General features: G+C 47.6%; 13 protein-coding genes across 13 annotated transcripts; 7 read left to right on the forward strand and 6 right to left on the reverse strand.

Moving 5' to 3' along the window:
• Positions 1 to 201: 201 nt before the first annotated feature.
• Positions 202 to 1,470, reverse strand: N7481_010907 (Zn(II)2Cys6 transcription factor domain-containing protein; the record flags this gene model as incomplete). Its single annotated transcript, XM_057270126.1, has 2 exons — positions 202 to 1,350; positions 1,402 to 1,470. The coding sequence occupies 2 exons, from the start codon at positions 1,468 to 1,470 to the stop codon at positions 202 to 204; spliced, it is 1,218 nt and encodes a 405-aa protein (XP_057117300.1).
• Positions 1,471 to 2,079: 609 nt separating this feature from the next.
• N7481_010908 (uncharacterized protein) lies at positions 2,080 to 2,530 on the forward strand (the record flags this gene model as incomplete). The annotated part of the gene is made up of 2 exons (XM_057270127.1): positions 2,080 to 2,144; positions 2,200 to 2,530. The coding sequence occupies 2 exons, from the start codon at positions 2,080 to 2,082 to the stop codon at positions 2,528 to 2,530; spliced, it is 396 nt and encodes a 131-aa protein (XP_057117301.1).
• A 1,139-nt stretch (positions 2,531 to 3,669) lies between these two features.
• Positions 3,670 to 5,214, forward strand: N7481_010909 (uncharacterized protein; the record flags this gene model as incomplete). The annotated part of the gene is made up of 1 exon (XM_057270128.1): positions 3,670 to 5,214. The coding sequence occupies one exon, from the start codon at positions 3,670 to 3,672 to the stop codon at positions 5,212 to 5,214; it is 1,545 nt and encodes a 514-aa protein (XP_057117302.1).
• Positions 5,215 to 5,717: 503 nt separating this feature from the next.
• N7481_010910 (uncharacterized protein) lies at positions 5,718 to 6,763 on the forward strand (the record flags this gene model as incomplete). Its single annotated transcript, XM_057270129.1, has 2 exons — positions 5,718 to 6,702; positions 6,756 to 6,763. 2 exons carry the CDS (start codon positions 5,718 to 5,720, stop codon positions 6,761 to 6,763), a joined length of 993 nt encoding a protein of 330 aa, XP_057117303.1.
• A 104-nt stretch (positions 6,764 to 6,867) lies between these two features.
• N7481_010911 (class I SAM-dependent methyltransferase) lies at positions 6,868 to 8,443 on the reverse strand (the record flags this gene model as incomplete). The annotated part of the gene is made up of 11 exons (XM_057270130.1): positions 6,868 to 7,101; positions 7,164 to 7,518; positions 7,571 to 7,601; positions 7,658 to 7,683; positions 7,740 to 7,858; positions 7,920 to 7,955; positions 8,016 to 8,060; positions 8,109 to 8,115; positions 8,176 to 8,229; positions 8,288 to 8,319; positions 8,399 to 8,443. 11 exons carry the CDS (start codon positions 8,441 to 8,443, stop codon positions 6,868 to 6,870), a joined length of 984 nt encoding a protein of 327 aa, XP_057117304.1.
• Positions 8,444 to 10,151: 1,708 nt separating this feature from the next.
• On the forward strand, positions 10,152 to 11,193 carry N7481_010912 (putative inositol phospholipid biosynthesis protein Scs3; the record flags this gene model as incomplete). The annotated part of the gene is made up of 2 exons (XM_057270131.1): positions 10,152 to 11,021; positions 11,092 to 11,193. The coding sequence occupies 2 exons, from the start codon at positions 10,152 to 10,154 to the stop codon at positions 11,191 to 11,193; spliced, it is 972 nt and encodes a 323-aa protein (XP_057117305.1).
• A 200-nt stretch (positions 11,194 to 11,393) lies between these two features.
• Positions 11,394 to 12,855, reverse strand: N7481_010913 (uncharacterized protein; the record flags this gene model as incomplete). The annotated part of the gene is made up of 3 exons (XM_057270132.1): positions 11,394 to 11,785; positions 11,854 to 12,725; positions 12,797 to 12,855. Coding segments are annotated over 3 exons (1,323 nt in total), but the record flags the coding sequence as incomplete, so codon positions are not given.
• Positions 12,856 to 13,038: 183 nt separating this feature from the next.
• On the forward strand, positions 13,039 to 13,875 carry N7481_010914 (uncharacterized protein; the record flags this gene model as incomplete). Its single annotated transcript, XM_057270133.1, has 1 exon — positions 13,039 to 13,875. One exon carries the CDS (start codon positions 13,039 to 13,041, stop codon positions 13,873 to 13,875), a length of 837 nt encoding a protein of 278 aa, XP_057117307.1.
• Positions 13,876 to 13,927: 52 nt separating this feature from the next.
• On the forward strand, positions 13,928 to 14,392 carry N7481_010915 (uncharacterized protein; the record flags this gene model as incomplete). The annotated part of the gene is made up of 1 exon (XM_057270134.1): positions 13,928 to 14,392. The coding sequence occupies one exon, from the start codon at positions 13,928 to 13,930 to the stop codon at positions 14,390 to 14,392; it is 465 nt and encodes a 154-aa protein (XP_057117308.1).
• A 139-nt stretch (positions 14,393 to 14,531) lies between these two features.
• On the reverse strand, positions 14,532 to 16,977 carry N7481_010916 (Zn(II)2Cys6 transcription factor; the record flags this gene model as incomplete). Its single annotated transcript, XM_057270135.1, has 6 exons — positions 14,532 to 14,951; positions 15,007 to 15,409; positions 15,465 to 15,568; positions 15,627 to 15,948; positions 16,023 to 16,844; positions 16,898 to 16,977. 6 exons carry the CDS (start codon positions 16,975 to 16,977, stop codon positions 14,532 to 14,534), a joined length of 2,151 nt encoding a protein of 716 aa, XP_057117309.1.
• A 998-nt stretch (positions 16,978 to 17,975) lies between these two features.
• Positions 17,976 to 20,029, reverse strand: N7481_010917 (MFS general substrate transporter; the record flags this gene model as incomplete). The annotated part of the gene is made up of 10 exons (XM_057270136.1): positions 17,976 to 18,202; positions 18,267 to 18,362; positions 18,414 to 18,481; positions 18,542 to 18,748; positions 18,801 to 18,878; positions 18,934 to 19,109; positions 19,167 to 19,361; positions 19,433 to 19,575; positions 19,640 to 19,682; positions 19,751 to 20,029. The coding sequence occupies 10 exons, from the start codon at positions 20,027 to 20,029 to the stop codon at positions 17,976 to 17,978; spliced, it is 1,512 nt and encodes a 503-aa protein (XP_057117310.1).
• A 409-nt stretch (positions 20,030 to 20,438) lies between these two features.
• Positions 20,439 to 21,476, reverse strand: N7481_010918 (proline racemase family protein; the record flags this gene model as incomplete). The annotated part of the gene is made up of 1 exon (XM_057270137.1): positions 20,439 to 21,476. The coding sequence occupies one exon, from the start codon at positions 21,474 to 21,476 to the stop codon at positions 20,439 to 20,441; it is 1,038 nt and encodes a 345-aa protein (XP_057117311.1).
• An 892-nt stretch (positions 21,477 to 22,368) lies between these two features.
• Positions 22,369 to 23,864, forward strand: N7481_010919 (Zn(II)2Cys6 transcription factor; the record flags this gene model as incomplete). The annotated part of the gene is made up of 2 exons (XM_057270138.1): positions 22,369 to 23,025; positions 23,100 to 23,864. Coding segments are annotated over 2 exons (1,422 nt in total), but the record flags the coding sequence as incomplete, so codon positions are not given.
• Positions 23,865 to 25,300: the final 1,436 nt, after the last annotated feature.

The following is a 25,300-nucleotide window of genomic DNA, read 5'->3' on the forward strand; positions in this document are numbered from 1 at the left end:
CATTGGCATCGGTGTTAGGAACGAAAGAATTTTATTGGAAAGGCGGAACAGAAGCCCTTCCGGGGTTATTGCTTGACAAGATACCGAAACCACTGTATGGCGACCGATTCACTATATTATATTTGCTAAATGGACAGGGTAGACCGGATATATTGAATTGAGAGATAGAAATGTTTATTATTATTATACCAATGAAGTGATTTAAAAGAAAGCCTCTACTCCCGTCCGATCGGCAACAGGTGGGGAAGCATGGTTGATGGGCGACTTCTTGGAGATGAGATTAAGCGGCCAATCCATTGTCCACTTCCATGGAATCGGCATGATGCTATTGATACCAATAACTTCCTTCTCGGGAATTCCATGGAGCCACCAGGTATTGTCCACCGTTTTTCCCATGGCAAACAGACGGCCTAAAATCGCTAGCGCGCGAGGTCGCCTTTCAGAAACCAGCCGAATAAAGTCTCGAGATACTACCGGTGGAAACCCCATGAATATTTTGCGAATCATGAACGTCGGTTCACTTGTATCAATAGCGATGTATAGGCTCTCGAGGTGTTCAACGGCTACAGTATATGCCTGCGTATCTTTATCATCCATAACCTCTTCCTCGGCACGATATTCAAGGAGGAACTGGAATGGTCTTGAAGGCCCCTCGTATGCACGAATTGGCTCTTTCTTATCCCAAAGTGTGGGTTGTGCAAAAAGTAGGGGACATAAACGAGAATTGTTTCGAACCAACTGATGGAAAACGCTTTTCATGATGGTTCGAATTCCATGTGCCATGGAAAGCCACATCATTGGAGGCTCATAAGGCTCTGTCGATGGCTCCGACCGTAACCATAAGGTGTAGAGTGAGATTAAAACTGCATTGAGGCAAACGGCCTCGCTTGTGTTCTCGTCCAAAGTGGAAGTGACTGGTCTGTGCCGTTGGAGAGCCGAATCGATATACCCTTGATAGACTGGGCGCAAAGACTTCGCCTCATTGGGGAGTAGTGTCGATCGATGCGCTGCCCCGAGCGCGAGTAATGTGTGAAGAAGTGGCTCATATTCAAACGCCATTTGGGGCACAGATATATTCCACATCTCTTTCACAGATGCTAGCTGTGCGGAGCTCATAGTATCTGCTGTTGCTGTTGTCCAGTGGTGCATAAGCCGCAGTTCAAGAACCTGTAACGCACCCAACCCGGGCGAAGGGAGTCCTGGACCAGGACTTGGTTGGGCTGGTCTCCTGGAAGTTCCATTTGGTGACTTTGATTGAATAGGTTTGTAGATGCGAGTCGTCAGTGGAGGCCATTCGCAGTGGACATTGTGCCGGGCGCAATGACTGCACTGAGGCCGTTTCTCATCGCACTACAGAAGGATTGGCACATGTATGATCCGAGCGACAATATGGGTGCTCACCTTAACTTTCCGTCCTTTGCATCTTAGGCAGCCGGTAGTGGACTTGCGGTGGCTCAGGCGCGGTGGCATGGATAGTATCCGCAAAGGCTTGTGGCTTAAAAAAGGTAATCGGCCGTGAGTTTGAGAATAGTTTGATTGCAGCAGCTCGGTCTCGGGTTTGTGATATTTTTTGAGCGTGGGATGTCGTTAGCGCGTGTCTTGTCGTCACTGGGCGCAGCAATGGAAACGAACGGGGAATAAAAATTTATTGAAATGGAGGTTTTGGGCCCCAGATAGCACTCGCTTTCGCCTTCGGTTTGTTGCATAGATTTAGGAATAGCGCGGAACAAGCCATTTTTCTATGGTATTTTATTGGCTGGGAAAAGGTTCATTAGGCGGCCGCAAAATCAAAATACCTTACGGGCGTAAGGTAGGGCCATTTCCATGGTTAGTAGGGGCGGTGGCCCCACCTGAACAAGGCTGAGTAGATCGTCATCTGCAAAACCCGAGCTATTTTCCGAGGAAGACTACACTTCAGTACCAGGGGATTGGATTAAATAGCTATTATAAATACCGAGCATTACTCTTGCAAAGTCTCGATTTATTCATCAACAGAACTACCCATATTTCGATTTGAAAGCCTGACATTTCGCAACCTTCACCTCCTATCTTCCATCATCTCCACCTCTTATAAGCAAAATGGGTCTTATCAAAACTGGTCTTGCCTTAGCTGGCGGTTACGGTCTCATTAAAGCTGCATCAAGGTCAGTAATGTCTCTTAGCTAATTATGGGTCACTGTGTTAATTATAAGTCAATAGAGCCGCAAATGACCATGAAGACAAGAAACAAAAACGACAAAATCAAGATATGCAACCATACCAAGGCCAGAATGAATCACAAATCGGCTACATGTATCAAAATCAGCCAAACAACCAAGCCGCGTATCCACAATGGGGCCCTAATTCTGAGCAACAACCATATAACGGGCATCAGACACAGCAAGCCCAGTCCCGTTCCGTCCAAGATTCCCCGATGTACCAGCCAAACTCAATGAGCAATTGCCCGCCCCCGTACAGCGAATCTCACACTGTCAGGGTGCAAGGGAACCATAAGTCTGGATCTGCTCGAGAATACTACTACTCTCAATAGTCAAACCGGCAGAGGGGTTTTGCGAAAGAGACTAGATATACTTCTTTTAAATCATCATGATCGTTGAGCCTTGGAATCGGGACTGAGATTTTATGGCGAGGGGTGTTAGGGGTTATTTATGCAAAATTAAGTACCTTTCAAATTTATGAAAATTTAAGCGAATTCAATTCAATCTCTGCACTCACATGTTGGATTACAAAGTTGCAGAATTCCATTTAGCATTCAAGATCTCTGCTATTGGGTAATTTTATCCTATAAAGCACAGAAATTCCCTTTCTGTAGAGAGACAAATCATAGAACAGTAGTAACAAACTTGAATGTACAGCCACTCAACATGTAATTTCTAGTATCAGGCAGACCAAGTTCCCGAAAATTGTCGTAGGCAGAAGAGATACAAGAATAGTCAAAGCTCTGAACTCCGTACAAAGCCGGAAATGAAACATCTCGTAGGGCATCCAACTAAGTCACGCGAAAATGGCCACATAGAATTATCCACCGAAAACAATCTGTCTCGGTGTTATTTTGTTCTCTGATAAAAATCCCGAGAAAGGTTACTAGAGTCAAGGTTATACTAGATTCGACACTAAGAACCATGTGTGGAGATGTTAGCATGCGCCCCAGCGATGATTCTACAGGGTCTCGTATGGACAGGTTAAAAACCGCCCTCCCCGCCTTGCATGATAAAAATAGCAAGGCTGTGAGAAAGCTGGCTTTGATACGAACAAGCCAATGATACTTGGCATAGATTCTCCACCACCGTTTTGGCCCCAACCTGCGCCAGCCCGCGTGCTCGTTACGCAGATTGCCGGCCAATCCCGTTCACGAACAAGGTCGATCCTTATCCATTCTTAGGCTGATAAATGTGCAATGGCCCTTTCGGCCTCTAAGCCCCTAGAAAACGCCTCCCGACCGTGCTATGCCAAAGAATCAAGCTTACACCCCCACTCAGGGGCGTCAGATTGATTGAGCTTTTTCGATCGCTCGGAACTTATAACAGCAAGCCCCAGGCTAGGCAACCCACCTGAATGTTCAAAACTTGCTTACTCTGAAGCCTTGATCCAGCTTCTTGTCGACGAGTTTTCCATCTCTACGCTCTCCATATCACCCCCGCGCACGTAAATCAAAATACAATTTCCAAAATGGCGACTGCAAACGCGCAAACCCAAGCGGACGAACTGCCACAGCAGCCAGCAAACAAATGTCAGCAGTCAACAAAGCTGGAGGATATGTGGCGTCGGTCTACACAAGCCTGGTCTGATTCCAAGGAACGATATCATCAAGCGACAGTGGAGGCATGGCATCGGTCCTCTGATTCCCTCTCTAACACCAAAAGTCGATATGAGCAAAACACCGCAGATGCCTGGCACCGCTCTTCAAATTCAGTGACAAGCTCGAAGGATCGATGCCATCAGTCAACCATGGACGCATGGCAACGATCTACAGATACCTGGAAAAATTCGAAGACTCGGTGCCGGCAATCGGCCGCAGAGATGCTGAATCGCTCAGCAGTTAAGCTTTACCAGTCAACCGACCGGCTGCAGAATCTATCTTACACACCGAATAATGCCTTCGAGAACCATCAAACCCAAATCATTAAAGCTTCCCAATCAACGGCATCCCTGCCCTCGTCCTTGCACCAACAACCTAGTCTACCCGCCGAGCCGTCCTCGCAAAATACACAATGGTCCCAGCCATTGACATCGCCCAAATCATCACCAAATCCACAGCTGCCCCAAAAATTCACAGTACCCGAATCACCTCAGACCTCGCAATCGTCACAATCATCAGAGTCCCCAATATCATCCAACTCATCACAATCCGCACATCCACTCTCCGAATGCTCAACAGACACTATGCCGCCCAAATACCAGCTGATCGATCCTTCCAGCAAAGACCAACAGCAAGAGTTGCAGATCCGAGAGCTGTTAAATATGACGGATAATACTTTCTTTCAACTACACCAAGCAAAGCAACTTCGGAACTCGAAATCGGGTCTGCTGGGAGAGATCGAGCATCAATGGATCAACTCCACTATAAATGACGCGTTGCAATCAGGTCAAAGTTTGGTAAAGCTCCTAGAGCCGCATCGCCTGGATATGGTGAAGCGCAAGGGCAAGATTACCTCTTCGAACAAGAAACGCTGGAAGAATGAGGATTGTCTAAAAGCCTACGAAAAGCAATCCAATTTGATCTTGCACCAGGAGAGGCTCGATAAAGTCTTCACTCACCTAAAGAATCTCTCTCCTGCTCAGACTTCTAAATCTGGTCCTGATTCCAATGAACTCCACCCCCGATCCTTCTCAGAGCTAGAGGCTGCCAGGAAACCTACTCCTGAACTTACAGGTGATACTGAGCGAACCTCAGGCCTCATCGAACTCCAAGCCCCCATCGAGCTTCCTTCCGATTCAGTGCCCCAAGCTATAATTGCCGAGTTGCCTGGTGATGCGACATCATTGAAAACCGAGTCTGCGAAGCCAGTCCCGAAAATCATCATCACTCGAACACCAGAGAATATATCTGTTGAGTATATTGGAAGTCCGGCAACCCCTGACCAACCACGCCATGAGAATGACGAAATAAATCAAATCCTCGGATGGAAACAAACACGCAACGATGTGCGGCTACATCAGTCGACTTCACTCTCGAACATCATTGCTGAGATGGATAATGCCCGCATACATTAAATGGCAATCAATGTTGTGAATTGCATTTTCTACGAAACGAAGCGAATAAAATTCACGTCGACCGGCGGACTTAAACAATTATACCCTGATTATTTTGTTAACAAGCGATCTTGAATATACATAAGCGGAAATTTGATTGATCACACAATATATTTTTCTTGGCATAGACACCTGCAGATGTGTAAATCAGACAGAATTTGCAGAACGCCTCAAATATGACTGCGCATTTAATCGGAACAGTCTTCCCAAATTGAGAATTACAAGTCGCATTCTACACCTGGGCAGTGGGGCTGGCTGCCTACATTAATTTAGTGGCTTGTGTCACTCAGATTCCGAGGTTTCTTACCCGAGCCCGTTGGAATACGAGCGGTCCCCTTTTGCTTCCTCCCATTCATCCACATTCACCCATGTCTCAACGACCGCGTGGTACTTAACTCACCTTCGAAGGATCGTACTATGATCGACTTGGAAAGTATCCCGCGAGCTTCGTTCAAAACACATCAATGGAAAATAAGACCGAGTATGAGAGGGTGGCAGGAGAAACAGAACACGTCTTGATCTTACCAGATGGAAGACGACTAGCATATGCGCATAACGGCCCAAAGACATCTCGTACTGTGGTTATTTTCTTCACGGGACTTTTCAGTGTTGGATCTGCACCAAGAGTCCCAGAGCCATGTCGCGAAGTTGGAGCGCACTGGATTGCCCCTACCTTATCAGGTATGGGCAACACCAGTACGCGAGACACTTCAGTTCCTTACCAGATATGCCTCGCAAAAGATATGATTGCCCTGCTTCATTCTTTGTACCCAACAGATGAGTTTGATAAACTCTATATTGCGGGTGGATCGTACGGAACGGTCCCAGCACAAATGCTATACGGAGCCAGCTACGACGTATTCCCAGCTGGGCGCAGAATTGCAGGATGTCTTCTGATGGCCGGCTTCTCTCCTTTGCGCTACCACGAAGGCTATGCAAAAACACTCAACTGGCAAAATTGGTTCTCGTTTGGGCCGCCTACACAATTCATCCCTTTTCATCTACTTCAATGGATTTTCAGAGTCGCTATTGGGTCCAAGCTGAAGTCTTTGAATGGGACCCGGGAATTTTTACATAAAACGCTCATCGATAACATGGATGAAGAAGAGAGGTCGACAATGGAATCTTGGCTGGAGAATAATTCATTGAAAGAGGACGAGTTTGTTGACCAGATGGCCAAGGGAACTATGAAATGTTGTCTCAACTGGGCTGGGTTCATGGAAGTATCGGACATTATCCATTCCGATTGGGGGTTCGATCCAAGGGTGCTTGATGATCAGCACGGATCTAAGCCCATCCTGATAGTTGGATCAAAAAGCGATCAAATTGGGGGAAGCACCAATTCTTGGCTTTTGAAAAATTACCGATCGGCGACACTGAAATTGATTCCTGGAGGTCACATCTCATCCCTATTTTATATGGATGAGCTTTGGAGAGATCTGATGAGCAGTAAGTTAACACGCTAATCCCTCTTTAGATATCGTTGCTAATTTTGACTACAGTGGTCTAATTTCAGAGAAGTACGGAATGCCATTACAAGATTGCAAATGGGATATCATATGGTGTCGTCAATAATTAAATACTCTTTTTTCTTCTTTTTGAGATATTCTTATGTTATCCAGGCTTTTGCCCGTAGATAATGTGTACGTTTGTATAAAGGTGAAGCGAAAGATCTTTAAGCTCGCGACGTACACCTGCTAGCAGTACTTCGATCTGTACGCGGTTCCAACCAAGCAAGCGAGTGAACAGAGCATAACTATATGGAGGCATAGCCTCAAGCATGTTCAGCTGGTGGTACTTTCCGAGCTCTCTGAGCTTTGGGTCCTTTGACCATGGACTTTGAGGGAGCTATAGGAGGTAAGCATCTTTCGGATCAATACTAATGGTGTTAGAAAACCATCACGACGAACCTTGAGTATTTCTTCTTTGACGTTGACAAATCCTGCCTTCTCCATGCGCTCTTTCCAGCTTGATACAGATGACATATCCTTTCCGAAAAGCTTTGAAGCTGCGTGCAGGTTCTTCCCACTCTCCAGCAAATTTGGCGCCTGGAGATGAGTATCATCGTCTGAGTAAGAGTTCACCTCCATGCTGGCCATTTCTAACCAGCCATTTGGATTCAAATTTTCGAGCGCGCGCTCGAATAATGTATCGTGGTCACGAATGCTGCCTTCCATCTCTCGTCCATGGATATAGTCAAACTTTTGGCTATAAGTCCATGGCTCTTCGAAGTCATCCACTTCGAACCGGCAATTCGGCGGTACCCTGGACATGTTAGTTATTTCCATCATAACATCTACTGAATGGGGTTTCTTACCATGCGGGCTGTATGGGACTCAGATCAATACCTGAATTGTATTAGTTGAGTGGAAATAATGTTTGGCACGTCACAATCTTGACATACCAATGACTTCTGAGTCAGGATTATCGCTGGATCGAGTCAGTAAAGTGCTTGCTTTTGGTGGTGATCGCTTATGAGCACTTACTCTGCAAAATCAAGGGCCCATATTCCAGTCCCGGTCCCAAGGTCTAGTACCCGACCCGGATTTTTGACTGGTGCCAGACATAGCTCCCCTTTGAGCAGCATTAAATAGATATGATGACTCTGATGTGGGGTTGAGGTTAGCATCGGCACATTCGGGGTTGCGAGAATCACGCAGACTGACTAGATCAAGACGATCTTGCTCTTGCTCATCGTTGGGCTATGCCATAAGGTCAGTTCAATGAAACTTCTTCGGCAATTGAGGAAGTGGCTTGCGTACCAGAAGATATTCGCCTTCGTGGAATGAATGATACCTGCGACCGTTCTACTACTCTTAACACCCGTTCCAATGTTAGGTCAGTGGGAAATTCACCTCATATCTGTTCCAAGATCAAGTTAGAAGTCGATTTTCTGGCATAGCTGTTGAAATGTGCACCTACTGGTAATCAAACGTAGTTGATGTGATGCTCTCAGTGTAGCTCTGATTGCTTATCCTTTATTCAGGGGTTAGATAAATCCCTAGAAGCTTGAGAATGCGACCGGGGGACTCACGAGCCATCATATGCTGAGTCGGCATCCGACGGCTGTATATCGAAATAAAATAAAAATGGGTTAGTGCGGCTCTTCACAGAATCTCTAGATCCAGACGGAGGGAGAACGCACATCGAGTTCCATAGCATGCGAGCCGCGATCTGACTGGTGATGCATGGCCAATCGCCCTGATCTGGCGAGGCCAGGTCAGGGATCGATCGGGTGAGCCGGGCTCGGGGTAGGAGACAAAACGAGAAAGAAGCGCGGGTACAATCAGTAAAAATTGAAGGAGAGAGAAAATCCAAAGATTCCAAGCGTCAACCGCCACACCGACTGGGGTTTTAGTCTTATGACCCCTCCGGCTTGAAGACCTGCTGGTTAGGGTGCCGCAGTGTCGGGTCCGCCTTTCGCTCATCTCGGCCGCGATTTCGCATCTCGCGCTCCGCACCCCAGCAAGGGCTCCATTTTCTTCTTTTCTTCACGAGTGGCTGACCCGACAGTTTGGTATCAGACTGAAAAGGTTCCTCCAGGCATGCTCTTTGAGGGTCTACTCCCCGAAAGAGCGGTGATAATTAGTCGAATCGCGGGCGTTGATCCGCACAAAGTCAAGAACCGACCCGCTGGCTTCCAATGAACCGCTGCTCTGGGACTGAACCAGACTGAGAAAGGTTCTGGTTCCATTGTTTCTCCTCGGTCTTGACGCACTCAATTTCATCCGAATCGAATGGTAGTGCAGTGTGCGGCGTCAAAATATTTCCTGCGCGCTAAGCAGTTTGCATTGCGTGCCCGGGTAGTGGCAGAGCCTCTGGATCGATCATCACGCATTTTCAAGTTCCGGGCGGGGGATATGTCCATGGCCCAGTCTATATGTATTGGGCGAGGGAGCTAGGATATCTGCTGGGATTTTCCCTACCTAATCTGCACGCGTAGAACCCGACCTGCTGGGACGGTGGTCACCACTAAAAGCGGAGATGCAGGACTATCCTTGGAAGCTGTTACTTATCTCTCTACCATGAGTTCGATGCCTTTTTTCGTAATCCCCGATGGACCCGTCTCTTGTTGTCCCCTCTTTTACCACACTCACACTCTACGGAGTGCAGGAGTTATACTTTCAGTACTTTATGGCTTTTTATGTGGAGAAATTCCCCAATCCTCATATGTATGCTTTTTCGTAGCAGACCCGTATTCTTTACTCCGGAAATACCCTTTCAGGTAATTTCCACATATCCTTAGCAATTTTTCCTGGGATCTACTAGTTGATGAGCTTGGCACGCTCTGGGCTTCCCGTGTTAATCCAACATGATCTCCACCCACTAATGTTGATAAGCAAAATAATCTGCGTGCGCGCTCTTTAAATCAGTTGAAAATTGGGACTAGCAGATAAATAGCAGAAGAAAGTGTGTGTCTTGATACTTTTCCCATCGGCTTGAACTTGAACTCATCCAGCTCGGCTCATCCAGCTCGCCTGGTCCTATACCATACATCTGGTGTCTAGCATGCCCATCAGTAATACAAAATTCAAGTGAATCAAAAATCCTATACTACCTTCAAGTTCTTGAATAGAGATCGATCTCAGGCTTCCCCCAAATTCGATGTGGTGATGATGATGATGATGTTGACCGCCTTAGGGCTCAGGCCGCTAATGTTGATGCCTCGGCAGTTGCGGTTGATGTCATCTCATTCAGCTTCCAAGTGTGGCATCAGGATTCATTCATTCATTCGCCTTTCAACCTCCCCTCCACACCTTCACCCCTTCTCCCCTACGCAATCACCCTCAGTTATGTCGCTACATTGATCAAAATACAATTTTGAGGTCCTTCAACGCAATACACTCCCAACACAGGCCTTGTTAGTCTCTCTTGACCCTGTGTCTCCCACAATAACAATGCCCGCCCACCCCCGATACCCTCCGTCTCAGATCGTCCTCCTGGTATACCCAGTGACCTTGTTGCTGGGATCAATCTTCTCAATCATCTCCCCGACTGCGCGCGCATCTAGGGGGCATACGACCGCATCCTCTCCGTCCGGACCTCTGGCACCCTCCCTCGCTGCCGACCTGTACATCTCCGAAAGCCCGGTCAACTACTTCGCCCGGAAGAACAACATCTTCAATGTATACTTTGTGAAAATTGGGTGGCTGTGGACAACTCTAGCCTTCTTCTCGCTCCTCCTTTGCCAACCAGCCTATCGATCTTTGTCCTCCCAAACCCAACAGCAAACACGCCCCCGACGCATCCTCCAAGCCTCCCTCCGTTATGTACTTGCGACCTCAATATGGTACTTGATGACACAGTGGTTCTTTGGCCCGGCTATTATCGACCGCAGCTTCGTTATTACGGGTGGAAAATGTGAACAGATATTGAACGAAGTTGGCAAGATAGGCTCGGAGGAGAGCCCAGCCGCCCAGTTGGAAACTATGTTTACTGCTGTCGCTTGCAAGGCTGCTGGTGGGTCTTGGAAAGGTGGACATGATATCAGCGGACATGTATTTATGCTGGTGCTCGCAACTGCGCTTCTGTCTTTCGAGGCCATCGGCGTCGGGGCTTTCACTGCACCATCTGTGAACTCGCAAGCTAACGGCGAGACAACCCGCCACCGCAAGCCGAGTGATCCCGCAAGCTCCTCGACCAGTGAACAATTGGATATACCTGGGACGATGAGAAGCTGGTCGCTGCGCCTAGTCTGGGGTGTCGTCGGACTTGGCTGGTGGATGCTTTTCATGACGGCTATTTGGTTTCATACGTGGCTAGAGAAGGTGAGAAGCTATCGAGGCCCTCTTTCGCTTTTGCAAAATTGGATATCAAGCATACTAACAGCTTCTTTAGTGGACTGGGTTGTCAGTGGCACTAGGAGCCATATATTTTGTCTACATTCTCCCGAGAACATTAGCGCCTTGGAGAGAGGTTATTGGCATTCCGGGAGTATGAGCATTTGTATGGTTCATCCATTTTTTCCTGTTGATAATATCGCTTTATGATAGATTGCATTCATTCCGAACAAACCTGCATTTAGAAATAGCATTTGCGCCCAATTACTGTTTTACAAGGCATCTTCCATTCTTCAGTTCTTTTCATCGCTTGAAAGTTTCCACTTGCAATATGTGAGCTCAAAGATCACTCGACTCACCCCTCTTATCCATCACAACTTTGGCATCAGGTTCTGATCCAAAATAACCTGCGCAGAAAGCTTGATGGGAGATCTTAGTACATGGCGTAAACGTTACACTTCCACTTGAGAGAACTGGTTTGCACTTACCTCCCGGGATAAGAGCTGACGCATACATAACGCGAGTTATCGGTTTCAAATCGTCAGGCATGAGCCCTTGTGATATCGTGAGATCCATATATGGATCCCATGCAGCGATGATCGAATCGGACCAAGTCTTGAGATCGACGGATCCTTCCTTTTCTGTCATATGTTCTGATTGACATTGAGCTCCCATAGAGGTCCCAAATTCTCGGAAAGCCAGGCGAAATTTGAGGTTTCTGTCCAGATACCGATCAATCTCGAACAAGTTGTCTGCAAATGCTAAGTCAGAAACAAGCTTCAAATGTGAAGGCCCCAAAAGGGCCCCGAATCTTACTAACATAATTGCTCGAAACATCTTTCTGTCAAGTTCAGGGCCCATTGTTCGTTCTCGGAGAACCAATGCGTCGTCCATAATGTCATTCCCAGATCCAGAGTATCGCTGGAAACAAAGTGCTTGCCCTTACGCTCCATGACTCGTTTGTAATCATTGATTTCTTCTGCCAGCACTTCACCATCACCGGCTTCCATGGCCGCAGCTTGCAGGATTCGAAATACCACGAAGCCATCGATAGGATCCAAGTTTCCCTCGGAGGAAACAAGTGGCGCAGAAAGATCCATAGACATCTTCCAAACCATCCGCGGTTTGGAACTGGACCGATCAACGAAAAACTTAGGATGAATCGCCCGTGCTAATTGCACAGCCATGCGATTATAAGCGTTATTACCAGAGGCCTTGGACATGCGATTGAGCGCGAACATCCAAATTGTTAAGTAGTGATGATATTGTCCATCGCAGTCAGATCCATTGTCGTCCGTTTTGCCGATTCGAAGTCCGCCACCCAACGGATTGTCATCCGTAGCTCCCGGTAGTCGCGAGTGCCCGTCTCTTGTCCAGCCTAGGACATCATGCACGGTATCTATCAAACGACCGGCTATGATGAGATACCGGTCATCATTGACAGTGTCGTTACCTGCACGGCAATACTCCTTGTGCATTGTCAGCAGGTTGATCACCCCAAATGCGTCCGACCAAAGGTAGCGTCCACGATGGCCCCCCCGATCGCTGAGGTGGGGTCCAGCTCTCAGGCTTTTCGATGTTGCTAAAATCCCCATAAAGAGATTCCATAGCTTGCTGGAAGCGATCGAGTTTTGGGGATGGGCTGCTAATAGGGAGTGCCATGTTGCGATATTCGAGGCATAGAAAACGACCCTAGCTCTCTGGTGATGATTTGCGGAGAAGACCACAGCAGGAAGTCAAGTGTGGCAAGACTTATATCTCACTCCCAGGGGTTCAGGTGACTGATCTGTGGCTTTGAGTTATTCCGCGGGCGTGAAGTCATTGTGACTGGCCACTTACTTGGGTGTGAGATCATTGGGTCGCCGCCGTTGGAAATATCCAAACAATGTTCCCGCAATGTTAAAGGAAGTTGACATTAAAAATCTAGCGCCAAACATATTGTTTTCTAAGGTTAGAAATTTATCGACCTATGCAAAGATATTCTCTCTAAATTTCAAGAGCACCCATGACGCATCTACAGGAATTATTCAATCGGGCAATTCAACCCTTGCCTGCAATTGATGACGATAACTTCGCGTCCCATTTCGATACCTTTGCCGGTAAACAGCTTGTTCTTTTAGGTGATGGCAGCCACGGGACCTCGGAATTCTACTCTGCACGAGTAGAAATCACCAAACGACTCATCCAGAAACATGGCTACACAATGGTTGCCCTCGAAGCAGACTGGCCCGATGCCGAGGCAATCGACCGCTACGTTCGAATGCGACCGGGGCCCAAAGCAGGTATAGGTGGTATAGCCAAGGGACATGAACCATTTAAACGATTTCCAACTTGGATGTGGCGCAACCGTGAAATGCAAGACTTGGTGGAATGGGTACGCGACTGGAACACGCGCCAATCACCAGAAAACCGCGCAGGATTCTATGGCTTGGATCTTTACAGTATGGGAGCTTCTATCCGTGCAGTCATCGATTATCTTGACGGCATAGACCCCGCAGCAGCCAAGGTGGCGAGAAAACGATACAGTTGCTTGGAACGATGGGTGGAAGATCCTACTTCATACGGACTAGCCTCTCTACACGGCATGAAAGACTGCGAAAGCGAGGTTATGAATATTCTGCGAAATCTCCTCAATCGGAGATTGGAATATATTGAGAAAGAAGCGGGCGGCGGCGAAGAGGAATTCCAGAGCGGAAAACAGAATGCCTATCTGGTGCGTGACGCGGAGAAATACTACAAAGCAATGTACTGGAGCTCGGCAGCGTCGTGGACAATGCGAGACACGCACATGTTTGACACTCTGCACCGACTGATGCAATACCGACCCGCGCCTGAGACATAAAGCGATTGTCTGGGCTCACAACTCGCACGTCGGTGATGCGCGTTATACCAGCATGGGACTTCGTCGGAACGAGGTCAACATCGGTCAGTTATGCCGGGAAAGACTAGGCTGGGAGAATGTCTGCCTTCTTGGGTGCGGAACACATACCGGTACCGTTGCAGCTGCTCATGAGTGGGATGAGGACATGGAGGTGATGGATGTGAATCCTTCTATGGCTGAAAGCTGGGAAATGGTAGCCCATGAGACCGGCGTCCCGAGTTTCCTGATTGACCTTCGTCACGATAGCATTGATCTCTCTCTACGAGCGGCAATGGCAGCTGAAGAGAAACTTGAAAGGTTCATCGGTGTGATATATCGGCCCGATACTGAGCGAGGGTCCCATTATTCTCACGCCTTTCTTCATAAGCAGTTTGACGGATATATCTGGTTTGATCGCACTGAAGCCGTGAAGCCTCTGGAGACCATCCAGCCGAAGACAGCTCTTGGGAAAGAAGAAACATATCCCTTTAGTTTATGAGGTTTCGGATAGGATATCGTTGTGGCCGTCTTCCAAGGTTTAGCGCAAGCCTTCCGACACAACTCATCAAGAACATCATCAAGAACTATTCCCGGGCAACAGGTGACTCAAATCTCCCAGCCCGGTTAACACAAAAGAGTCAAAATCCCCCCCAACCAGTCATGTCCGCGAGATAGGATGCTGGGCTGGTATCTTGGGCCATCTCGGAAAGCCAACCATCGAGATCTTGATGTTCTTGGCCGTGTGCGTGCTGGAGTGTTTCTCCTTCGGCGTGTTGTCGGATGGCGGCTTCGGCGACCTCTTCCCTCGGGGTTATGCTCAATAATTCGCGCTGGCCCGAATAATGACTTGTGATCTTGCGTGCCTCTTTTCGCAATTCCTCCAGCACAACGACATATCGCTGAGCAAATGATGTTTGGGATCCACATTTCGCAAGTTCAAGCTGGGCCTCCTCTCCGATCGTGAGATACTGTTTGTATTCATTATCCGGTTCTGACCAACTCTGAATGACGTGTACATACAACACCACGATGGCACAAAAAACATTGTAGTGTGTGAACTATTATGGTTGGGCTTAGCATTAATGTGCTCATATTCGACCGAGGAAGACTCACCCAGAATGATTTATACATTCGCCTAGTCCGGCATAGATCTTTGAACATCTCGGCTGTTTTGATAGCAGCCTCAACGCATGTTCTCACAAATTGGGCAATGACCTCCTGGAGGTTTGAATGAGCAGCACTTCTTTCTCTTCCCAAGGATGCTAAGTTTCGAAGGAGAAAGGGCCGGTAGAGAAGAATTTTAGCGTGCTCAAATGCCAGATACAAAACACTGAACTGCCTTTGGAAAGTTATTTGAAGCAGCTCGACATTGGATGTATCAAGAAAAGTAGCAATCCCTGCTCTCCATTCGGCTAGTTCAGTTTCATACTTTTGCGCAAGTTCTGCCTGTAAGACGAGGGGCTTTTGCTGGATTCCATAGAGGTCGCGTAGAATACCGCTAATCAAACGAGAGAGCCTAATAATGTTAAGTAAATTTCAATTTCAATGTTCGTTCCCGAGTCTTCTCTTACTTTGCATGGTATATTGAGGCTAGCATCAGGCTTTGTCTTGGTGAATGAGACGGAAGAATAGTATGCTGTAAAATCTGAGAGTCGTTCGCACACGCTGGAAGCTCCTGGGTGTTATCTTTGTCACTACGGGTCTCAAAAGCAGAATTTGCGACACAAGCTAACCTGATCAATATCTTCATCATGGAAAACCTTTGGTCGACCGAGAGCTGCACTCATGTAGTTGTCTAGAACGTAGGCGCACCAAAATACTCTCTTTCTGCTTTCCTCTTCCACGTAGTCTGTTATCATCTCCCGTCTCTTTCGTCTATTCAATCCAATTGCATGCGCCAGACGAGCTGTAGTTCCGAAAAGACTCCAGCAATGGTTCATTCGTGATTCCGAGAGAAGATAAAAGCACTGAGCTAAGCGAGCCTGGATGCTTGAGAGTTTGACGGGGCCCTTTTCTTGTGATAAATGGTTCTCCGCGGCCGCAAAATAAGCATTACTGTCATCTAGTTAGGGGGGCCGTAGAGCTCCGAGTCTCTGAGAAAGTCTCGCGATTTAAATGCAGTCACTCACCTGTTGACTGATTGACCAGCCGTCGTTTCCATGCCAGAAGAATTTTGCTTCCCTTGGGCTATGACCATCAATATCAAAGCCTTGATTGCTCGGCTGACATTCTCGTTTACTCCCTGGATTCCCGAGTAAAATGAATGAACCCATTGTTCCACAGTTGCCTGGTGCAGGAAGCGATGAGTAGGGAAAGAGAACTCAAAATATCTATTGACCAGAATAAGAGCTTCATCAATCGGCGGAAGCACTAGAAACTGTGGATCGCAATTCGGGAATGGAGCGTCGCCAAAATTAAAGATAAGTTCTGATGGTGAAAATCTAAGGTTTTCATGGAGTCTTTTTTGCACTCGAAGCAAGAAGGCCACTCCAGAAGACGGCCCAACATAATGTCCTTCCAGGTCAATTTCGTCTGCTTCTTGGTGAGTTTGAGATGGGATGACCTGTTGTTCGTTCTGTAATGTTCCGGAGGAGGCCTGGATTCTGTCCTTGATTGAAACGCGTTCTTGTAATGGCGAGATTGAACCAGGGGTCCCAGATAGCGTGGTGCCTTTTGAAAAGCAATCACTGTCTTGGACATTGGATTGAGCAATTGGGGTAGCTTGACTTTGCTGTTCTGTCGGCAGAATAAGAGTGTCCACTGGAGACAACTGGTAGTTCTCTGATTTCTCTTCTGTTGATTTTTGTGGGGATCGGCCTAGGATCTCATCTTGGTCCATGATGGGAATGCTAGGAATTTTTCCTCTTTTATAACCCGCGTTGTACTGACACTCGATTCCAGAGCGAAAACACAGAGAGCAAGGTAGTGTACCTGAGCATCGAAGTTTTCTTCTAGGCAGGTTGTCAGAATTGCAACTCTTTTCCATTTTCAGATCAAACCGTACCTCTTGCATGTGTCGCATGCGCGCGTCACTCGAACCCGCTCCTTGCCTGGGCGGCGCTTGATGGACTTGTCTTCGGGCATGTGGCCGAAATTTTATGATTTCAAGTTAGTCGATTGCTCCTGGGGTATGCTGTAGGGAGATCAGCGTGGAAGAGATCAAGCAAGGTTGACCCCAGGGTTCCTTGGGTAGGTAGTCCGGGGTACCCCGCGAGTCATTCGCCCCCTGCTAGGTCGCTTTATTGTCTCCACTTTTGATTATGTTGACTATCAGCTCCTTCATCCATTTTAGTGAGATAAATGCTCATGTGTATTGCTACCTAGGTATGGCTTACTCACTGGCCTGGAAATAAGACTAGACTGAGATATCTTTGAAATGGTGTTCTGGCTTAATCTTCATATAGTATCGATCGTCTAAAAATCTGTGATTCAAATGGAGTTTTCATGGCCTCAGGAATAATTCCAACACCAAGGCAAATCGGATGGTGATAATTGCTTCGTCATTCTTGGAGAAAGAAAGTCATTTTCATTGACTCGTCTACAATCCGTTCTCCTATCTGGACTTTGCGTCTTAAATTCGACGCCGGCATGATGGATTCCCGTCATACTATGAAAATGAAAGAGACGATCCGATTGCTTTGCTGAACATGGATGGAAAGGGACATAGCACCGGCTAAATTCTACGTGTTTCTTTTGGCAGCAAAACACGCACAGGCCCGAGCTCGGACTTTAAAGCGCGCCCGGAAAAGCAACCGGAAAAGGCCCATTTCACGAAATGTCCATTCTCACAGCTATTAAGCGGGGAAATTATTGTCGGTTTCCACCAATAATATTGATCTCACTCTCTTTAGCGTCATAGCTTGCTCCGTGCCGACTTTTAGTGATTGGTATCAAAAACAACCCCCTGGCTCAACTCGGTACGTAAATGATGTGTAGTTTGTGGCTAATTATGTCTCAAGGGGCGATAACTCATAAAGATCTAATAGAATCTTTGAATTAGTAGTGCTAGTCGAAAGAAAGTACTTCGTTAAAATCTATTGGCTAATAGCAGGCTTGGCTTTCTCCATGTAGTTGCCAGAGGCTTAAAGCAAGAAACGGAATCCTCGGACAACTGCTTGTCCAGGTAGGCCATGTTCTTCGTTCTCGTTCTCCTGTGCTCTACTTGGACCAATATTCGTGCCCTCTTCTTCGTCCAGTTGCTTATTCAAACGCCCAAGAACAATTCTGATAATCGTTGCAAAGAAAATGGTCATGGCACACAGGGCGAGATTGTGTGAAAAAGCAGCGACGAATCTTGGGCTGGCGGAATCTTTTAGAGGGAATATTAGTTGAGTTTGCTAGTATTTTCCAATACACGATAGTATATAACTCACCGGGGTAAAGGTATGGTGTATAGATCTGGCAAACGTTGCTCAGACAGTTGATGAGAGCCAGGGCTGCGGCTCGTTTTGTGGCAGGCCGGGGCAGAACTATCGACGTGTCAATACCTTAGCCTATCGGTATCTACTGTTTTAGCTTACTATTCGAAATATATCCCAGACAAACCACATATCCTGCATAGATACCCCCTATCATGAGGCACATAGCACTATAAAACGTGGTTAGAATAGGAATAGGTATTTCGCGGTTCCGTCATTGAACTACTTACACATATTGACCAGCAAATGAAGTATTTGACAATGCAATAATAAAGGCAACAATGGCCACGATGGGTGGCAGTGCGATATGTAGATATCGCTCACCTGTCTTATCGGCGTGCCATGCATTAATCATAACCAGGATTGCGCCGATTAGGTACGGAGGTGTAGTCAGAAGAAGAGTCTCGACAGTACTCTTTCCCAGGCCAGCCATGACACTATGATGTTGATTAGCTCTGCTAAAAAATAACTGTATAAGAGGATACTAACATTGGAAAGAAAGTTGTGACAGCCCCAGCGGAGGTGAGGCCATAAATTGCACCAAGTAGCAACCAGGTCTTGTAATCCCTATATATCCATGATTAGTGATCTTTCTGGTTATATTGTGTTTACACAGACATACGTGAAAGCAAGCTTTGCACCGTGGAACATGGACTGATGTTCACTATCAACCCAGTCATCTTCACCGATATCAGCTTCCAGTCTCCAGGCGGCAAGCTCCTTCTCCTCCTCGGTAAGCCAGGAAGTTGTCCTTGGTAAATCTGGGATAATGAACATTGACAAGAGGGCCACGAAGACCTGTGTGGAAATTAGATTGGGTTTAGAAGTACCATTTGGATAGACTTTGCGCCTTACCGTGAGAGCTCCTTCGATTATGAACAGCCATCTCCAGGCAGCAATACCGCGGGCTCCTGCCAATCCATGCGTGATTCCTGCGGCAATGAGACCAGAGAAAGCTCCAGAAATTAAAGATCCGCAGTAAAAGAGAGCAGTTCTCTTTCCAACCTCCTTACGCGTATACCATGCTGTGAGCAAATAAAGACAACCAGGCTTCTTAACGTTAGTCTTGAAATCGCGAATGGTTGGAAGGGCGCCTTACAAAGTATGCTGCTTCAACAAACCCGAGAATGAATCGACAAGCTAAAAGCCCTCCAAAGTTTCTCGTAGCAGCAGTGGCGGCAGAAATTGTACACCCACGCAAACATGCAGCCTGGGAGATAAATTGATGGTTTTCCGAATTTGTTCAGAATCATGTTTGAAGGTACTATCCTTGAGTTAGGCTCACACAGCTCATGTATCTGCCAAGAAATGGAGAGGGAGGAGCGAACCTTGCATCAATAGGTAGCCGACGAATAGGATGCTGACGCAGGTCTAGAGCCGTCAGTCATAACATCTTGGCTTTTTTAAAAAAGGAAAAGAGAAAAATAAAAACGACGTACCTGATACTGATTTCCTTTCAGATTAAGGTCTTTATCGAGACCGGCGAGCTTTGCAGATGCAATGTTGTTGCGATCCAGATAGTTCAAAATATACATAACGACAAGCATGATCAGTAGGCGTGCATCGATCTTCCGCACCAACTTCTTCTCCATCAGCTCCCTCTCTTCTTCAGTCATGGCAAGAAGAAATGTCGGCATTCTTCCGACCACCTGGTCTGTGGCATCCTTATTGGCAGTATATTCAACATGGTCGGACCCAGTTCCCTTCTGACCAGCCATTTTGAATTGTGAATCAAGACGCCTCTAGAACTCTTGTCGCTTGGCAACTCGTGTTGACAAACTCAGAATTCTTGGGGTGGCCATTCTATTCTGGGCCAGGCTTGGCTGGCTGACCTTTGTACTCCAGCTTCTCCAGCCGCGGAGGGCAATTTCCGGGGTGAGGATGCGGGGTTGGGCGACGATCAGCTTGGCTTCGGCTCGGAAAAGTGAGATTCTCCCAATCGGGTAAACTGACCGTGCCATACGTAAGCCTGGAATTGGGAGTCTCAGTTAGAAAATCACTCTGATACATCGGATATTGTTATTTCACAATAGACTACAATATTAAGCCTCAAACATTAGTCCCGAGCGGCTGCCGCACAGACTGATGTACTGATTATGATAGTATCCTGACAATTCTGAACGGTCTTTAGTTTGGCGGAATGTGCCACTGATCACCTACTCGAAATCCTTGTGGAAATGGATCTGTTCGGTCAAGAACGACCTGCTTGAAGCTCGTGATCCAGGCTCGGCCTTTCACAGTAGGCAAAACAGCCGGATATTCTCCGACCTTTGTGGTCCCACGAATGCGACTAACAAATTCAGTGCCAATGATGCTGCGGTGCCTGAATATCTCCCCCTCTTTTATTTCACCTCTAGCATGCAGCACCGCTAGACGCGCACATGTCCCTGTACCACAGGGACTCCGATCAAATCGCCCTGGAGAAACAACAACGGCATTTGATGCTACCTTGAATCCGTCTTCAACTCTCAGGGGCTCGGTGAATTCTAACACGCTGAATCCCTTAATTCCAGGATTCTCGGGGTGGATGGGTGTATATGCCGCTTCAACAGCGCGCTTGATACGCTCGCCAATTTCTACTAGCTGGCGAGATTGTTGATTGTCGACCATTAAGCCCAATGAAGCCGCATCCACTAAAACATACATCATGCCACCATATGCAATGTCAACAGATACCTGTCCGATTCCAGGCACCAAGACTTTATAATCGAGTTCAAAAACAAAAGAGGGAACGTTATTGAACTCGACACTCTTGCATTTCCCAGCCTCACACTCGGCAGTGACGGTCACCAGCCCAGCGGCCGTGTCCAGGATCACTTCAGTGAATGGCTCTTTCATAGGGATCATCCCAGTTTCCAGGAGCACTGTGGTGGTACAGATTGTATTGGACCCAGACATGGGGGCATACTCCTCGCTCTCCATGATCAGGAAGCCGACATCTGCTCGAGGATCGCAAGCTGGGAGAATAAGATTGGTGTTGATCGAAGCCCTGCCTCGGGGCTCGTTCAGAAGGAGCTGTCGCAGGCCATCCTCTTTGGTCTCAAAATGTACCAATTTCTCGTACATGGTCTTTCCGGGGACATCTAGGACTCCACCAGTAATCACATCCCCAACCTCGCCTTCGGAATGACATCCGACGATGGTCAACGAGCGTGAGAAGGGCATCGTGCTGTGAAACTGGGGTGCTTCGTGCGGGAAAAAGAGTCGAAGAAAGTGTTAGACAAACTTACACCGGGGCAGTGAGGCCTTTTTGGATTATCGAGAGTCGTAGGGGTTTCCTTTCTTGATTCTTGACACAGATTTATTCTGTCGCCATCCATGAATCCCAAGGTTATATATGGGGGAATCGGCGAAAGCCTTCCCCTCAGTCAGAGGATCCATAATAGTATGTAATCGGGATGACCTTCCGTGCTGTTTGCTTTTTTTGACTTCTCCTTTTGTCACAAGTTATTTCTAATGGACCAATCCTTTCTCGCTGGCGCTGTAAGCGCTCTGAAATGTCGATTTCTCCACTGTGTCCAACTATGCACGGGCAGGCCCGGGCTCAAGTGATCACCCCCCGCAAAGCCCACGGTCCTGCATCTCATTCACGAACTGCTCATAAGTACCATTTTTGCATCTTCCATGGCCAAATGAAGGCAGTTCTAACTCGGTAGGAAAGACTTGCCCTGGCTATTATTGGCCTGGCCGGAAGGGGGTCCCGGTGTCGACCCACAGGGACAGGCGAGACAACAAGCTGTCAAGGGCTGCCCGGTCTTCCATGGCGCGCGAGACAGGACTCCCTTGATATTTGGTATCACTGCGAGTCGACGTAGAATCAAACTTCGCTTGGAGTTCTAGTTGTAGAGAAATCGATATTCACCCCCGACGCGCTGCGGAGAACGTATGACCCGATCACGTGCTCTGCCGCAGAATGAGACGGATTTCCGCCGGATGAACAAAAGGGGATTTCAATCTGCCTCACTGTGATTGACAAGTGATATCAACTATCAACCGGCGACCCCTGGGGCGCACGTCGCATTTGAAACCCCCGCGATGGACTGAGTGTTGTCCAGCCTCCATGTTACGCACGAACGGGGCTCGATCTCGCCTAGGATGCCTCTCCTGCCGGCGTCGCAAGAAGAAATGCGACGAGGTGAAGCCCACCTGCGCAGCCTGCTTGCGCAATGATCTTCGGTGTGTCTGGCCAGACCCAAGTCTACCGGCCAGCGGATCTGGTGTAGGATCAACCCTGCAGCAGCAAGCGGCTTCCAACGCTATCCCCGTACCCGCTTCAAACGCGTGGGCCTTGGCTTCGTCTAGTGCGCATCACAATTTACCGATTGCCACCATTCCTGCGTCACTATCTCCATTTTCTGTGCCTGGATCAGTGCTCTCTGGAGCAGAAACTTGGAGACTTCTCGATCATTATCTGAAAGACACCGCGAATCGACTCACGTGTTTACAAGATAGCGCCAACCCATTTCTTCATACGCTACTGCCCGTTGCTCTGGGGGATGAGTTGCTAATGAATACAATTCTTGCGCTGTCAGGGGTTCATCTTATGCAACGACTCCCTGAACTCAACTCAGATCTGCAATCTTTGACGTGGTCAAGTTACACAAGCGCATTAAAGCAGCTTCGAATTGCGCTGCCGGCCGCTTTCGGTCAGGGCAGTAGTGTAGATGCAGCGTGGCGAGCTTTGCTGGTCGTCCTCATATTTTATCTTTTGGAGGTAGGTATTCCTCTGCCATGGTAAGGACATAGACTAACCGGTATACCAGGCGACAAGGGGTAATGATCCTAAAGCGATGCAGAGTCACTCTAGAAGGCGCCCATCATTTGATGGCCTATGTGAAAAATTCAAATATCACCCCTACCCAACCCAGTATCGTATCTTTCGCCACTGATCTTTACATTTACAACGCTGCCCTCGCATCATTCACGACGAATTGCCCTCCGACATCCATTATGTTACCAAGCACCTGGACAATCTCTTCCTCCGCCCCAAGTCCTGAGATTGGAGTCCTGTGCGGTTGTGCCCACGAGCTATTTACTTTAGCACCAGAGGTTTCTGCTTTGCTGCGGGAAGAATCATCTCAAGCTTCCTCGCCTACTTCCTCAGAACAAAGTCTCACCAACAAATATCACGACTTACGAGCCCAAATCGAAGAATGGAAACCCCGCAGCGATCAGCAAGAACTAGTCCTCTGCGCCCAGCTGTATCAGCAAAGCCTTCTTCTCCTTCTAGACTCTCGCTTTGCCGGTGAGAATTCCCAAGAATGTATTGACCAAGCATTCCAGAGTCTGGAATCGTTACTATCACAATTACCGCCCACCTCCCCCATCGCAACTACAGCCACATGGCCGGTTTTCGTTTTCGGTGTATATGCCCAGAACCCGCATCAGAAAGAGCTTACCCGTACATACCTTCGAGACCTCGTCAGAGTTTTTGGGATGGGAGTTATGGAAGCTGCGCTTAACCAATTGGAGGAAGTGTGGGCGGCAGAGCCAGGGCAGATTGTCCCTAGCAGGTTTTTTACGAACGAACATGAGCTGCTTATGCTTTGCTGAGCACCTGTATATTATCAACATTACCCAATTAAATATCCAAACATACGATATTCAAACTCTCAGTGAGCGTACAGGCATACAGATAGAGGTGACTGCTAGTGATTTCTTCGATACTGGTACAATCTTCTACATCAGAGGATCTCCATAATGAGCTCCGCGCCTATTGACGGGCCGTAAAGCATCTCTGATTCTCTTGGTTCTTCGCAATATTCAACCCCAAAGTTTCAGGCCCTCTCGTTTCGGCTGTGCCGGTTGAACTTCCTTCCGGCTAGTGAAAAGTTATATTCGGGGTCAAAGCATCTTTTACTAGTAAATGTATCATTGAGAGGAATATCTGTACTTCTTACTAAATATCCATATCATACCGGGAGTGTCAGTCACGTTCAAAATCTGCGGGGTCTCTCGTCCCTTTTGGGCAATGCAACACGCGTTCAATTAAAACCATGCGCTTGTGCGCAGTATATTATTCTTCTTATCTCTATTATACCCAGTATTTCAATAGCTCTTTTTTCTACTTTCACAGTGATTTTTGTTCTGTTTCGAACTCGTCGGCAAGCCTTCAACAGCCCCTTTCAAAATTGAAGTCTGCTTGGCTCGGGTATTTCAGTCGAGCAGAAACTCTCGCGATGTGTCTGTTCTGAGAGGGCAGCGTAATAGTCTGAATCTGTTAAAGAAACCCTGTTTGCAATATGCATGCTCTTGCTCATTATGATTCGTCTGTGTTCCAATCAAGAATGATAAAACTAACCCCTGGGCTATAGCAGGCAAAGGACATACTACATACATGCACAATCAATTCAACAATATGCCGCCTGCCCTCCATAGGCGGACCGTTGCCCGATGATCTTCACTCTGAAGTCTGTTTGAGTCACATAACATCAATCCTGCTGCACTAGTGCATCTTCGCAGTGCCTGGGGTTATAGTGGCAAGACGACGACCCACGTTACACATTTCCTTACAGGGTGACACGGATGATGGCCTATCCAATCGTTGATGGAGGGAGGGACTCGATCAATCCGACTGGTCTGAATGGAAACTTCTATCTCTATCTTGGAATTGTATAGTTGTCATTCTTCTTCACCGCTTGTACAGACAGTGGTGCTCGGGCGTCAAAATGATCAGCCTGATCGCTTGTCTAGCCATAGAGAAGCATATCACGAGTCATTTCAGATAAACAAGCAAAGCCGGGGCTCTAAGGGAGCTTGTTCTATGGTTAGTCTGAAATCGATTACTTCATCTGGAGCTCCAGTGGGCTCAAAGCGGCGGACTGCATGGCCCAGAACGGGCACAGAACCCGCCGCAGCCGAAGCGCCGGCTTGTCCCCCGAGACAACACATCAGAGCAAAACAATAAGATGGCGAACTTCAAGCAAGTGGCGTTAATGCAAGGCGAGTACCAAATTTTTGATTCTTCGAGGCCTAGTTACCTAGTGTCA

Source organism: Penicillium waksmanii (assembly GCF_028829765.1).
Source record: "Penicillium waksmanii strain IBT 27052 chromosome Unknown utg000009l:1.0-4314994.0:1.0-4318279.0, whole genome shotgun sequence".
In the NCBI taxonomy this organism is placed as follows: Eukaryota; Fungi; Ascomycota; class Eurotiomycetes; order Eurotiales; family Aspergillaceae; genus Penicillium; species Penicillium waksmanii.